The 15,764-nt window shown below is 29.4% G+C and overlaps 3 protein-coding genes across 5 annotated transcripts; all 3 read right to left on the reverse strand.

Annotated features, from left to right (window-relative positions):
* Positions 1 to 1,108: 1,108 nt before the first annotated feature.
* On the reverse strand, positions 1,109 to 6,057 carry LOC103573971 (zinc finger protein Gfi-1b). The gene is made up of 4 exons (XM_008553282.2): positions 5,776 to 6,057; positions 4,286 to 4,636; positions 3,367 to 4,204; positions 1,109 to 2,053 (listed from the first exon to the last, which is right to left on the reverse strand). Exons 2-4 carry the CDS (start codon positions 4,613 to 4,615, stop codon positions 1,941 to 1,943), a joined length of 1,281 nt encoding a protein of 426 aa, XP_008551504.1. The 5' UTR covers positions 4,616 to 4,636; positions 5,776 to 6,057; the 3' UTR covers positions 1,109 to 1,940.
* A 1,228-nt stretch (positions 6,058 to 7,285) lies between these two features.
* On the reverse strand, positions 7,286 to 14,220 carry LOC103573972 (zinc finger and SCAN domain-containing protein 5C). 3 transcript variants are annotated; one of them, XM_053739006.1, is made up of 4 exons: positions 12,241 to 12,330; positions 11,801 to 12,011; positions 10,270 to 10,758; positions 7,286 to 10,184 (listed from the first exon to the last, which is right to left on the reverse strand). In XM_053739006.1, exons 3-4 carry the CDS (start codon positions 10,737 to 10,739, stop codon positions 8,900 to 8,902), a joined length of 1,755 nt encoding a protein of 584 aa, XP_053594981.1. In that variant the 5' UTR covers positions 10,740 to 10,758; positions 11,801 to 12,011; positions 12,241 to 12,330; the 3' UTR covers positions 7,286 to 8,899. The 3 variants fall into 3 exon arrangements, with proteins under 3 accessions (XP_053594981.1, XP_008551506.1, XP_008551505.1); XM_008553284.3 differs by lacking the exons at positions 11,801 to 12,011; positions 12,241 to 12,330 and adding an exon at positions 13,519 to 14,220 and having other exon boundaries at positions 7,287 to 10,184; XM_008553283.3 differs by lacking the exon at positions 11,801 to 12,011 and having other exon boundaries at positions 7,287 to 10,184; positions 12,241 to 12,336.
* Positions 14,221 to 14,355: 135 nt separating this feature from the next.
* LOC103573973 (uncharacterized) lies at positions 14,356 to 15,534 on the reverse strand. The gene is made up of 2 exons (XM_053739007.1): positions 14,963 to 15,534; positions 14,356 to 14,844 (listed from the first exon to the last, which is right to left on the reverse strand). The coding sequence occupies exons 1-2, from the start codon at positions 14,977 to 14,979 to the stop codon at positions 14,508 to 14,510; spliced, it is 354 nt and encodes a 117-aa protein (XP_053594982.1). The 5' UTR covers positions 14,980 to 15,534; the 3' UTR covers positions 14,356 to 14,507.
* Between the last annotated feature and the right edge of the window lie 230 nt (positions 15,535 to 15,764).

The raw sequence follows: 15,764 nt of genomic DNA on the forward strand, positions 1-15,764 counted from the left end.
AAATAGTACGATGGCGGTGGAATATTCCAATATAGCTTCAATACATCATTTTACATTTAGATTTTTTACATCAATACTTATGGCAACATATTTATGTTTTTGAATGGTATATTATGTATGTGCTTTAAAGAATATTATTATTATTATATTATTATTGTTATTATTATTTTTATTATATTATTATTCTTCTTATTATTATTATTATTATTATTTATTAATTATGTTTATATTGAGGTCTGACAAAACCTGAATTTTGGCTTTTTCGCCAAATGACCGAAGAGCAAGTTGATTTTTTTTTTTAATTAAATTTTAAAATACTTATCAAGTTACAAATATATATGAATTTTTTTTTTTTTAAATAATTTCGAAACATAACAAAAAAATTTTTTAATATAAAAAAATATTAACCCGTGTTATTAATATAAATAAAATTTTTAATTTTAATTATAATAATTATTGAATAAAGTTTTAAACTTTTTTAAATAATTTTGTATCTTTTTAAATAAAATAATTATTAAATGAAAAAATATGAAATGTTATACATTTAAAAATACATGTTTTACAACATATTTTCGGTCATATATATTATTAATACTATACTAAATTAATCTTAATCTTTACAGTTTATATAAATTTATATTATTTGCCACAGCATACTACATAAAAATAAAAACATAAACTTTAGTAGTAACAAAAAGAAAAAATCATGATAAAATTGTAAAAAAACAATGGCACGGCGTTTTTGTTTAAACTAAACAGAATTCTATTAATTAATGGAATTGTTAATACATCAAAACAAAACTGTATATCAAATAAAAAAGGTACTGAAAAAATATTTTCTTTTTTTTTTTTTTTTTTTTTTTTTTTTTTTTTTTTTTTTACGGTGTGGAAAGATCACAAAAAATCACAACCAGAAGTCTACAAGAATAATTACCGTCAGACTAATGACGAATAATTTTAGTAATCTTGGCCTTCAATAATTATTGATCTTATTACATATATAATAGTAAATTTTATATATATATATATATATATATATATATATATATATATATATATATATATATATATATATATATATATATGTTTATATACACAGGAAGTAAAAAAAACAATTAAAAATAAACTTATACTTATAATCAGTACTCAACAAATATTTAAAAATTTTTAAAGACAATTATAAAAAAAAAAAAATATAAAACAAAATATCTGTAAATTTTTTTGCTTCGCGTCAAGCGTAATTTATAAAGTAAATAATTACTCTTAGCTGCCAAAACTACTTGAATTTTAAGACAATATTATCAAAAAAAAAAAAAAATACTGATATTTATTACATTATAAAAATTGTAAAGGTCTAAATTACTAATAGTTTTTTTTATCGAACCTAATAACTTTTTAAATATTGCAAATACACAAGTAATAAAAAATACATTTAAAATAAAAAAAAATAATGTCTTACTACTGTATTTAATAACTTATATAATTGAATGATTATTACCATGGCATTTAATGCATCAATTAATTATGAAAATATTGATTTAAACTCTTGGCAAACTGTACAATAGGACAAAATTAGTGTGTGAATTATTATTCATTTATTCCACCATTATAATAATAATTTTAAAAAATTGAATTGCCTTGATAAAAGACACAATTTGTTTATCCATTGCAGAGTAAATTAATGAAGAAAAATGCTTACCTATTAATAATAATTTTAATTATCAGAAATTTTTGACATGACTAAGAAAGCTGAGTTCGTGACTTTGATACTGGCTAGAGGTAGCGGCATGTACGCCAACAGCTGCTTGATGTGCTGCGGCATTAACTGCAGCAAGATGATGATGATGAGAATGATGAGACTGATGACTACTCGTTTGATGTGAATTAATGACACTGTTATTTGTTGGATGGGGAACTTGAAAGCTCCCAGATGGCGGGGCTCAGGACAGGAGAGGCCCAGGATGCCCACCCGGCAAAACAGATGAAGCAGATACTGCTGTTGCTTGCATATTCGTAACATTATTTTGTTGTTGGCTTTGTTGCTGACCACCACCTAGACAATATATGATCATAGTATTAATAAATAAATAATTATATCATATTTATATTAAATATATGTATAAGAGTAGTCTTTGTTTTGATTATTTATTAATTTGAATAAATTCGCCTCAAATCTTTTTAAAAATATAAAAAAAAAAGTTTCTGATAATTTCAAATGGGGAGATTCTTGTAGGAAATTAAATTCTCAACAGAAAAAAAAATCTTAGCATGATATCCATAAAGTAAATGAGGAAAAAGTTACGAGGCAACCAAATTTGGAAAAAAGCAAAAATTCTCTTTTTTGTTAATTCTTATTATTTTAATACGAGAAAATGTTATTTAAAACTTAAATGTAATAACTTTGTAGGAAATTAATTTTCTATGAAAAAAGCCTTGTACTTTATGTCAGTAAAATTGATGTAAAAGTTACAGAACTTTAAGATCAACAAAAATTTGAGTCTGTAATAAAATAGCTCAGTTAGTCAACTTCAATTTTTGAAGTTCTATAACTTTTTTTCTATAAATTTTACCAAAGTAACGCACAGTACATTTATTATAGAGAATTTAATTCTCTATAGAATTATTTATTTTAAATTTAAAATAAAGTTTTTCTTTACAAAAATAATGACAATATACTAAAAAGCAAATTTTTCGTTAACTTTCTTGAGTGTTTTAAAATTAGGGGTGTGCGAATTTTGTTCGAATCAAATAGTTCGAAGAGTTCGAGATTTGAATAATTTGAAATTTTTCCGACTCTTCGGTAAGTAATATTAATGCATCTGAAAAATTTAGTATTTATGATTTTATTAAATTGAAAAACTACTATATTATTAATATTTGTACTTGAAAATAGCCCATATAAGATCATAAACTCAATAAACATAAGATTTAAAAAAGCTTGAAATATTCGAATAGTTCGAACTATTCAATACTTTCGAACTATTTAGATGTTTCGAATAGTTCGAATCTTCGAGGCGGATTTCGAATCGAATTGTTCGATCCGATTCACCTCGAATAATTCGAAGTTTTGAGTACTCGCACACCCCTATTTAAAACTTGATTGCTTTGTAACTTTTTTTTTTTCATTGATTTTTTAGATATGACACTAAAGACGTTTTGCGTAGAATTTAATTTCCTACAAAAATATGTTTTAGTTATTCCTGTATGTTTACGAGTTGCGGTGAGTTATTAAACTTCAGAATTTTATTGCGAAAAATACATGTATTGCTTTATTTAAAACTTTCATCGTTTTGAGGGCGACTCTGTTAAAATTAAAAAATACCCAAAATAAGAAGTACTTAATATGCATAATATTTTTTTCCTTACTGGCATTTTGACTGAGCTCTGCTTTAACTCTTCTAGCAATATGACTGCGTGTATGTTTTCTAAGATGATCCTTTCGATAAAATCCTTTACCACATTCTGTACAAACGTGCCTTTTTTCACCAGAGTGTATGACAAAATGTAATGTCAATTGTTCCTTTCGTTTAAATGCTTTCAGACAAACAGTACAAACATAAGGTCTTTCGGGATTATGACTTTGTTTATGACGCGTAAGATGATCTTTACGTTTAAGACCAGCACCACAAATATCGCAAACAAATCGACGCTCAAGTGTATGACCTAGAAGATGTTGCTCAAGAAGTTCACGTTCAGGATAAGCCATATGACACTCTGGACAACAATAAAGTGTTGATCCATCAAGTGCTGTTGTCAAACGAATTTCACCAGGTTTTGGTCTTGGCTTTTTTTCCTTTGGTACTTTCTTCTTTTTCTTTTTTTTCGTAGTAGGTGACATCATAATATTTGGTGTTGTTGTTGTAGCAACAGCCACTGAAGTAGTATGAGCTTGCATTTCAGATTCTTTTTTAATACTCTCAGCAGAATATTTTAAAAAATGATGTAAACTTAATGGCAATGTGCTTGCCGGTAAATGACTGAGGTAATCAGCTACTGTAGAGCCAGGAGTTGCAAGAGATTGCCATGTTGCTGGCATTGAGGCTGGTGTTTGGGTGTGCGCGTGTTGTTGATGATGCTGATGAATTGATGAATAATCTTGTTGTCCACTGTCATTTGTTGTACTACCCGAATCACCTGTATTTCTTTGTTGTTCCTCGGTTTTTTTTTCTTTTTTATCTTTTTCTTGCAGCAAATTACACACATCCTGATTAAATATAAAATTTTTATAATAAAAAATTACTGCAATTCATAAATTAAATATTAAAAATTAAAAATATGTATATACCTGATGATAAGAACGTTTTTCTTGCATACCCGGTGAATTTGTCGGACGTTGTTGTACAGACTGTGCTTGTGAGTATGGCACATTTGAATAATGTGAGTGTACATTACTATTCGAGTAGGTACTTTTGTTGCTTATCATTCCTTGACTTTGTCCAGTTTGCCCTCCATTTATTTCTGGACGATATTTTCCCACAACCGGCACTCCGATCGGAGGCTGATTAGGAAAGTGATTAGCATATCTTGCACTACTACCACTAGTACCATCAGCAGTAAACTGATGAATACTAGGGATTGTAGCAGGAAAGTGACTTCCAAACGGTGGGAAATTCATTGCAGATACTCAATGCGACACCTGTGTACACAATGTTTACATAATTAGTATTAAAATATAAACTTAATTTTTAAAATATACAATTATTTACATTATCATCTAAATAATTAAATTAAAAAATCAATAAATAAAAAAACTAAACCCAACCGCAGAAAATTAACATCTCACCTCATAATGTCACATCCCCGTTACATTAACTCATACATATATTATAATCTTATATTACGTCATAATGAAAATAATAATTATATTAAATAAAAAAGTACAATAAATAAATATAAATTTTCCATTTAACACGCGGTTACTCACACTCGTTCTATTTGCTCATTCGCTTACTCTAACCCCGTACCAAAACCACTTGTCTCTCTCACTCTCACAAAATATCTCTTTGGTTACCAACCCTCTGCCGACAATGGCCGTATATTTGACCCTGCACGCTGTCAATACTCTTGACTATGACTGTCGAACATTTACAGACTATTATTTAACCACCAGTCAAGGTCAAAATTTTATATGAATACAGTAAACCACATTCTATCATTTAAATTTATTTATCCACACATTTATTAATAATAATAATTATTATTATTATATTATTTACAGCATATAACTTCCGTAGTAAATGTCGATTATAGCGTTAGCGTCATAGATTTCGTACAGTACTCATACTCCATGCTTGTGTTAGTAACAACCGTAACAGCGTCGGCGTTTCGCGTTTGGGACTCAAAGTCTGATACATATTTTAACTAATTGCAAGACATTAATTATAATCATTAATCCACGAGTATCTACAATAATTATAATAATAAAATTAAAATAAATAATCGCTGTCTAATGAGTTTTTTTAAATTACACATCTATAGTTAATAATTATTTCAATTTATCAATAAATCTTAATTTATATAAATTATTTTTTGTTTATAATTATAAATTATAATTAAATAGACCAGTAGATATTGATAAATAAAATAATTATAATAAAAAATAATGTATGATAAAAATACGTGCATTAGTAGTATAGGTATAAAATGGCCGTAAAAGCCGGTATTACATCAAGTGGTTTGTTGATCGCGAGATCCACAATCACCATATTCATATAACTTAAATTTTTAAAAATCTAGTAGTCATTTTCGGAGCAGTATATATCTTTTGAAGCTTACCATTTATACGACCTTGATAGTATAATGACATATAAGGCCTTTCGCGTATTCCACCGTTAACACACGTATATTATATTACACCGGTGTTATTTGAATGTTAAATAAAAATTTAAAAAAATAAAATTTTACGCAAAATAAGTGCGTAACTATTATTGTTGTTGTTAGTATTAGTATTATTATTATTATTATTATTGAGAAGTATTAAAAAATAAAGGAAAGTAAAATAACGACCTCCGTGACCGTTGACACCTGTCTCTTGAGTCCCCACCCCACTGTCCGCCCTCTACTGCGCCAGCCTCTTAACTATTTTTTCTCTGGCACTCAGCGGCCCCCGCGAGCATCACCGCGTATCGCCGTTTCCCTACCCAGTCACCCTCACCCACTTCTCTTCTCCACCAACCCACCTCATCGTAGTTGCCATCGTCGTAGTCGTAATTCCCATTCCCATTCCCAATTCCCGTACGTCCCCACAATCCGCGTTATGTTTCTACCCATTCCACGGACCATACCCATACCCATCCATGTCGCCCCTATCGACAACGACGATGTGCGAACGGCGAAAATACCCGAATACGAATATACTATGAGTAGTTTCCTCGGTCTACATACTGCCTGATATTCCTGGCTATATATATATATATATTATAAATCCTCGGTACATTTACCAGAGATCCGTGGAATGGGATGATGTAGATTCGGTGGGTTGGATCAAATGGGTTGAGGATCCAGTCCACCTTATAAACCACCGACAGTTTTATCCTTCGATTCCTTGACATTATACTATCTCTATGTAGTCATCGTTGTCCTACATATATTTTTTTATCACTACACTTACATATATTCACTTTCATTTTTTATAATTTTCAAATTTATTTATAAGTACATTTATGGCTTTATGGTAAATGAACCTTTTTTTTACAACTTGATAACAAAAATAAATAGTCGAAAGTTATTTTAATAATACTCAACATATCTGTCAAACCAAATGTAGTTTAAATAATTAAGTGTAAAAATAATTTTAATATTTTATGAGTTTAAAAATAAAAAATTATTTTTTTCCATTATTAAAATAATTAAATTGTCAGTACAAATAAGAACTCTGTGTTTTTAAAATTTTATATTTAACGTGCTAATGGTTAAACTACAAAAACACGAAAAAGAAACGAATCTCGTATAAAAATTTCACGTAATTAGTTATAATTAAAATAATACAATAATTAAATATTTAAAAATCTTAATTTAACTTAAATTTTTTTTAATTAAAAATTTTTATGTTTAATTTTTACATTTATTTTTATGATTTTTCCAATATTTATGTAAGTAACAATGTAAATGACTTACAAACAAATAAAAACTACGATACAATAATATATATATGTATATATATATATATATATATTAATAATTATAGTAAAATAACTTTTTTTTTAATTTTTTTTGTTTTTTATTTTCTTTATTTATTATTTATTATTTTTTTTTTTTTTCATACAACTATATACCCACTGCCTTAACTTTATTTTAATTTTTTATTTGAATGAAATAAAAAGTATCAACTTTACTTAATATTATAATAATAATAATAATAATAATAAACAAAAAAATTTATATGACTCCAATAGCATCTAAATGGAAATTCTAATTATCTAATTTGTAATTATTAGTAATTCGTTTATAATTCTTAAATAAACTCGCATTACCCATACGATTTGATTTACTCGTCAAATATTTATCTATTTATCAATGTTTATTTTATACGTAATTAGTATTACAGTAATTTTTATTAATATTGTTATTGTTTAATTTTTTTTTTATATCAAGTCATAATTATTATTAATAACTTATTTTTTTTATGATTACAATTCGATAATTTAATTTACAAATATAATTTATGTTAGCACAAATTGGTAGCAATTGATAAAAAAGGAGTTAATAGAAGCCTAAAGTTATTAACAAATGCATTATTGTTAAAGACGTAACTACTTTAAATTTATAATATATATTTATATATATATATTTTTTTTTACGAACAAATTAAATTATGCATTGTCCGTTAATTATTATTGCTAATAAAATTGAATTGTTTTAAATATAATTATTTAGCAAATTATTTAAATGGTTTTCATTAAAATTTGAAAACCATTGGAAGAATCACTTTTCAACACCATAAATAACAGTTATATAATCGATTTATTATTTTTATTATCCCGATTTATAGATGAAATTATTGAATTATAGATTTGTTTTTTAAATCATTATTTTTTATTATGATTAATTCAGTTAATTCTTCAATTTAAATAATCATAATTTTCGTATTTTGCAAAAATAAATATTCAGTCACGGATTCAGTAAGTTTACATTAAAAAAAAAAAAGAAAAAAAAAGGATTTTATCTAAGTGTATTTCAAGATAAATGGGCCCAAGGCATTAATGATCTATTACAATAAATCATTTATATGATTTTACGTCTATTTACAATATTTGTAGTAGAAAAAAAGAAAAGAAAAAAATACCCCCGTTGATAATTATTTTATTACGTATAATCACGCCAACATGTGCTATCAGACACAATCTTTACTTGTTGGAAAATCCAAATAACGATTAAGAAAACACTAATAAATAATTAAGACAAAGTAGGCAAAAGTTAAGTCGTAAAATACCAATACAAATTATTACATACACTATAACGCGCACGTGTTTTTTTCTGTTTTATATTATTATTTTTCTTTTTTAAGAAAATATTTTATCATGTATTTTCGTACCGAATATGCACTCTTGTTTATCAATAGTAAACGTGTCTGAGAGCAAGTAAAAAAAAAACGCTGGCATATTTAAACTTTAACAGCTATTAAATAATTATTTAATTTACTTTTTCACATTTTCGATAATCATATATATCCCACTACTATTAATTAATTATTTAATATTTATAATACAGGGTGGAAACCGAATATTATTAGCTGAATTATTGTTTTTATGTATTAATAATTATTGTAAAATATTATCTGGTATCAATTCTTACGATAAATTACTGAATAATAATAAACTTTCTATGCGGCTTTTCCTCTAGCTCGTTGATGATTAAATCGAAAATACCGCCCAGTACCACTCAGGGCGGCCAATTGCTGCTAATGTTGCTGTTGTTTTTGTTGTTGTTGTTGCTGCTGCTTTTGTTGTTGCTGCTGTTGCTGTTGTTGTTGCTGCTGATGATGCAGCATTGCCATTGCTCCCGTTTCCGCGGCAGTTGGTAGAACAACAGTTGATTGTTCAGTGACGGCGATTTGATGAATTTGTGCCTGTGAACCTTGTCCTACTTGAATTTGGATTTGTTGAAGCTCGGGTAATGATGTCTGTTGTTGTATATCAGTTTGTTGCTGTTGATTCTGCGGCGATTGCTCATTTTGCTGCTGAGTTTGAGCATTGTCAACGATGCTAAGTGGATCTTCTTTCGCTCGCTTAGCCAAGTGAGATCTCGCATGTTTTCGTAGATGATCTTTACGGTAAAAGGCTTTTCCACACTCAGTACAAACCTCTGTCTTTTGACCAGAATGTATAACGAAATGTAAATTTAAATGTTCTTTTCGTTTAAAACCTTTCATACAAACAGAACATATGAATGGTCGATCAGGATTGTGGCCTAGTTTGTGACGTTCCAAATGTTCTTTACGTTTTAAACCAGCGCCACAAATGTCACAAATAAATCTTCGCTCTATTTTATGACCAATTAAATGTTGTTCAAGTAATTCTTTTTCAGGATACGCCATATTACATTGAGGACAACAAAATAACGTGGTACCATCAAGAGCAGTAACAATGCTAACTTGACCTGGCTTGGGCTTCTTCGGTTTAGGTGGTTTTTTCTTGTACTTCTTCTTTCTTTTTGGTTTCGTTCCAGGTTCTTGTTCTTCAGGAACATCTGGAATTATTTCTGTTTCACCACCGGCAACTGTTATTTGTACAGCTTGTTCGCCAGTTCCTGTACTACCCGAGCCATCTAATCCATCAGTACCAAGTGGACTTGACTCAATAGTGGACTCACGTTTTATCGTTTCTGGCGAAAATTTAAGATAATGATGTAAACCGAGAGGAAGAGTTTGAAATCGAGAAAGATATTCAGCAACTGTAGAACCCGTGGGTGCTATGCTCTGCCATGTTGCTGGGACCGTCACAAACTCATCATTATTTTGATTACTCTGAGTCTTAACATTAGCGCGTTTAATCAAAGCTACTGGTGTTGTTCCCTCCTTAATATCATCCTTTGAGTCAATAGCTTCTCGTAAAATTAAATCCTGTGGAATTTGAGCAACAACAGTAAGACCTTCAGGTGCACCAGGAAGTTGAACAGTCTGCTGAATAGTTTGTTGAGCCGTACTCGTTACAACAGTCGAGGTACTCTGAGTCGTTTGTTCTGACCTGTTAAAATTAATAATAATTATTATAATTGTTATTTTTTTGTTTTATCATATAAAAATAATAAATAAATTATAAATCAACTTACGTTTGTGTAGTTGCAACAGTATTTTGTGGTTGTACTTGTATTTGCAAACCATCAGATCCTTGTTGACTGTACGCAACTGTTAAAACAGTTGCTGCACCTTGGGGAAATTGTCCAAGTGATATAGGAGCAATATGATACTTTGGTTGATCCGAATTATTGCCACCTTGTGATACATTTGGATTTACAACTTGAATTTGGACGGTCTGTTGTTGTTGAGTACCATCTTTACCAGGTACCGTAATAGGTAATGTTATTATCTGTTGTTGTTGATTATTTCCACCTTGTGTTGCCACAGTAAATCCATTTGGATCAACTGGTCTTAAATAATGAACACCTCCTTCACCCCCTGACAAAACACCAACCACTTGACCACCAGCTGTCAAATTTTGGGCAAATTTAGTGGTGAACTGGTGAACAGCTCCGGTTGGCAATGATCCAGTCGTGAAACCGGGAAATGGAGTGAAATTCATTTTCTTATTGCCTGACAACCTGAAACAAAAAAAATTTATTCATTATACATATATCAATAAATATTTCTGTTAAAAAAAATTAAAGAAATAGTTTGAATTGTAAAGCATGTGATTTAAAAGGTTTATTTTATCATTTATGTTTGCAAGCTCCCACTGATAGGCTCTCTCAGATGTTACCAACGTCACATACGTATTTTATTTAAAATTCCATCTCTTAGTAACGTTACATTGGTGGGAAAAGCAGTGGGGTAGTCAGAAATACAACCCCCCTCCGTTTCCATCATCATCATCCACCACCTCTTTGGGTTCTACTTCTACTTCTTCTACTTCTTGTTCTTCCTTATACTTGTCCTCCCCCGCCACCAATGTCGTTGGTTCCCCCTCGACAGACAGGAGTAAAGAGCAGGGAGAATGTTCACCAAAGTAATTTAGGATTGAGATATAATAGAGAGAATGAGAGTACATCAACCCCACTCCATCAACCAACATTGGTATTTGACAAGGGGTAGGGGTTAAAAGTCACAATGATACCAACACGTGGATGGTGAGCCAGGGTGGGAGCATTTAATCGTGAAAAGAGTGTGGGAGGCACCAGGGACTATCCAAGTGGGAATTAATATTTATATTTAAAACAATAGTATACCATTATACCAGCTTAAATTACTGTTGCGTTTCAGTACACAAAAAGGCAAGTAAGTGGTTGACACCAACAAGTCAACCGCTAGTTACTATTCACCACCCAACTCAACTACCCAGATGATAATGTATGAGATTAAGTGTTACTCAGCGCGGACTAGACTGTTAGAGATTGGTAGCATGTACCAACCGAAGAGTTTATTATTAGGATTATTAGGCAACGGATGTTTATCATAACTTATCAGATCTAGCTAAAGAATTAAAAGAAGGACGGAAGAAGGAAGGAAGGAAGGAAGGGTGTAGAGTTAAAGTGGTGGCGGAACTACGGGTAGGGGCATACCAAGAAAGAAGGGATACTACTCCCATGCGATCCCGAGAATGAAAAGGGAGAGGGAGTCATGTCCGAAGCCAAGAACAGTAGTAACCTAGTGTAAATCCACTCGTACGCCCTTGGAGTTGAGTCTTGGAAGTTCCTAAAGTACGATCACTGCATCCTGCGATTCAGCTGACGTACTTTTTCATCACATCATTCGCTCGGGTGACACTAACAAGAGTATAAACGCCACACGATATTCACGCGTTATCAATACGCCTTACGTTTGTGCTATTACACTGGATACTGCTATATTACTTGTTCTACTTATATATATACATATATATATATATATATATATATATATATATATATATATATATATATATATATATATATATATATATATATATATATATATATATATATATATATATATATATATATAGATGTATATATAGATGAATATACTTATGCAATTATATTTATTTATAACTTTAATTATAACACTTATATATATATTATAATTTAACGTGTTATTAATCTACATACATTTATAAAATAACATATATCACGGGTTTCACTTATTTTTTACTTGATATTATACGATCAACGACGTTTCACGTAGACGTTGACCAGAACATCTACTGCAAGTGGCTATAGTCACGCCGTGACGTAATAACGAACCAAGCGGAACAACTGCGCAGTACAATGTACGACTACAATATTTTAATAAAATAATAATAAAACAAATAATTTTATTATTATTTAAATAATATATATATTTATATATTTGTTTAATTATTTTATTAATTTATAATTATTTATTTATTTAATACTTATGATATTGATTACATTTAAAATATATTTTTTAAATAAATTTAACGGGCGTTGGCTGTAATTGTATTAAATTCAGATATTACCACGTCATCATGTATGCCGCCATTTTAAAATTAAAAATAAATTTCTTTTATTTTATTTTTAACAATGACGTGGCCTTTGATGGAATAAATTTAAATATTGATAAAAAGAACAATTTTTTAAATAAATGAATAATTATAGATCTATTGTCGGAAAAAAAAGACTGGAGACTGGATAAGATGGTCAGCTTTAACTAACCGGGATGAAAATCGAGATCCAGATGTAGATGTAGATGATGATGCTGGTGGAGATGATGCTGATGCTGATTGTTTGCCGGCAAGATAAAATACCAAAGCAAGTTATCATAAAGTAATAGCCAAATTAATTGGCTGATTTTCATTTATGAGCGGTAGAGGATTTGTTTACACCCCCACCTAGATGTGCCAAAGGAGGAGATGTGCAGAGGCATCAAAAGCAACACAAGGTGGGAAGAAAACAGAGTGGAGCGAGAGATGCTACGGAGGGGCCTCGGAGAGACCTCCACGGTGGGCATCCACCACCACGCAATTTCCAACCCCACCAACCTCTCAACCACTGTCCGCACCTCTAACCACCCCACCAAAGAGCTCGAGCCAGAGCGTAGAGTCACGATGAGGTTCCCGCGACGATTTTAGTGTCTTGGGGTGGGTGCTCGGTGGCCACTGTTTCGCGGTTTCTCGACGTTTAACGCGTTCTAACATTGTGCCATCCACCAAAACAATACGGATAAAAAAAACACGCTTATATCCGGTAACACCAGTGACGACAAGTTGATGTTGATGAAATAACGGGAGAAAGCAACAATTGTACATTAATAATAATAATAATTGTAGTAGTAGTAAAATATATACATATATATCTACATATAACAATACTTGTACATATATTTTTACATTTTTACATATTATAAAGATATGTATGTGCACTTACTTGTGAAATAAAAATTTTCGTCAACTCGTTGACGTTATCGTTGTTCACCTTATGCAGCTGTCAGAAATGATAAATTTTTTATAACTGGTCTCTTCTATACTGAGTATACTCCTGTTAGGAGCGCACTACGACTGGCACTCGAGGTGACGAATAAACGAGAACACGCTCTCACTGGAAACAATTTACAGTTTCCGTTATTCAGTTAACTTCTCAAAGTTGTACTGCTTCACAACCTGGCACTGACTCGAACGTCGACGCTCTGGCATTCGTGCTCTCGATTTACTTAAAGCCGACTTTCTCATTTCTATGAACGTTTATTTACCAACCACAACAATCTACACATCGATGCTCCGAATTTATGTTTCTCCGTACAACCAACACCATTCATGTTAGTCCTTTTCAAAATACCCGCGTCTATTGTATTTGCCGCATTTTTTAAAATTTTCAGTGACTGCCGTGAACTTTTTAGTTGCTTATAAAAAAAATCTTTAAAAATCAAAGCTGTTACACCCACGTGTACATTCTGTTTTTAATGAGCGATCTTTCGCATCTATCAGTGCATTTCTAACCCCTTCTCAATGGACCAATCGCTGCGCAGCTTTAAATTGTAAACGAGTATAAATAAATTCAAGTGAGCGGCGTTGTTGTTGCTTCTGTTTTACGCGCGCAATTTGATTTCAAAATTCATTCTTACACAATTTGTCTATTTCTATAGAAATTTTAATGATATGGTGATAAAAAAATGTGTAATGACATTATTAAAAAAAAATAATTATTCATTTTATATTGTAATTAACATTTGTCAATAGTATAAATAAATGGATACATAAAAAAAATATAAATATTGATTTATCTAATTTAATAATTCACCGAAATTTATTATTTGTAAAATGCATAAAATAAATGATAAATACATTAATGATTTATTTATTATTATTATTATTATTATTATTATTATTATTATTATTATTATTATTATTATTATTAATTTATAGATTAGATCGTCTATTCATTCTCTCCATGTAAAGAGAATAAAGTAGTTTATTATTTTCATAGTAATATGGATTATCATTGGCATTAAGATCGGGTCTGTAATCACTTGCATAATTATTTTGAATTGGAGGATATTGTTTACAAGATGACGAACTTGTTGATGGTTCGGAATCATTTGATGAGGAAGTATAATTTCTATTTTTCCATTCAGCTTCTGTGCTATTGCTCGTCGATTCTTGAATTCCTGAGAAACCGTTCAAATGAAGATTATTTATTCTTTTACTCAATGGTGTAAATTCGCTGCTTTCATCTTCCATGCTCCTTACACGTTTTCTATAAATAATTATTACCAATAAATAATTAAAATACTTATTATATAATATATTATATTGCTTAATAAAAACTTTAGTAATAAATAAATAAATAAAAATATATTTTTTAACAAACTAACCTGCTTGAATGTGTCATCTTCCAAGTATATTATTTTTTCTTTGTTTTATTAACTAATATAAATTAATTTTTTTTATATCACTTTTTACGTATCATTTTGCCATAAATATATTATTATTTCTTATCTATGAATATATATGATTATGACACAATTGATACTTTGTTTTCATTGTTAATACCATAAATAGATGTCAATATAATACAGTGAGAGGAAATATTTGTTGAATATACTAAAAATAATTTTTTTTTACCCTCACTTTAACGTTATTGATTTAATTATTATTTAACTTGTCACCTTAGATAAATAAAATTAATTATTTACAATAATTTACATATATATGTATACATTAATTAAACATATATATTTTTTTTATTTTGTTACCAAAGTTAAGATGACAAGAGTATAAAACTATAAATTCAATGGCTATCAGTTGGGTTCTGTTATGTATATGTTAATTTTCTCTCTTTTACTGCATGTACGCATATTTTTACAACTGGATGCTGAGTTATTTTATTTAACACGAGAATGCGCTAGTAATACTGACTTTAATTATTATATAGTTTCTATTTATTAATTATCATCAGATGGTTCATGATAATTTTCCTACTTTTCATCTACGGTTAAAAACAAAAATATTTTATTCTTATTGCGTTATTACATGTCATATATATTTATATTTCTTTATATAAAATGAGTACAATGAGTATGTACTTAGATACATATATATTTTTATAAAGTAATGTACGCTAGCTTGATATCCTTGGCTCGGTTTTTAAAAGAACATAATGCCATATAACTGTGA

The sequence above is a fragment of the Microplitis demolitor genome, chromosome 5 (assembly GCF_026212275.2).
Source record: "Microplitis demolitor isolate Queensland-Clemson2020A chromosome 5, iyMicDemo2.1a, whole genome shotgun sequence".
Lineage (NCBI taxonomy): Eukaryota > Metazoa > Arthropoda > Insecta > Hymenoptera > Braconidae > Microplitis > Microplitis demolitor.

Coding starts and splice junctions, on each gene's coding strand:
- LOC103573971 (XM_008553282.2), bottom strand. CDS start 4,615: ATGAATTTCCCACCGTTTGGAAGTCACTTTCCTGCTACAATCCCTAGT. Junction 4,205..4,285: donor AAAAACGTTCTTATCATCAG/GTATATACATAT, acceptor ATATTTAATCAG/GATGTGTGTAATTTGCTGCA. Junction 2,054..3,366: donor AGAGCTCAGTCAAAATGCCA/GTAAGGAAAAAA, acceptor TATATTGTCTAG/GTGGTGGTCAGCAACAAAGC.
- LOC103573972 (XM_008553283.3), bottom strand. Junction 10,185..10,269: donor ACTGTTGCAACTACACAAAC/GTAAGTTGATTT, acceptor TAATTTTAACAG/GTCAGAACAAACGACTCAGA.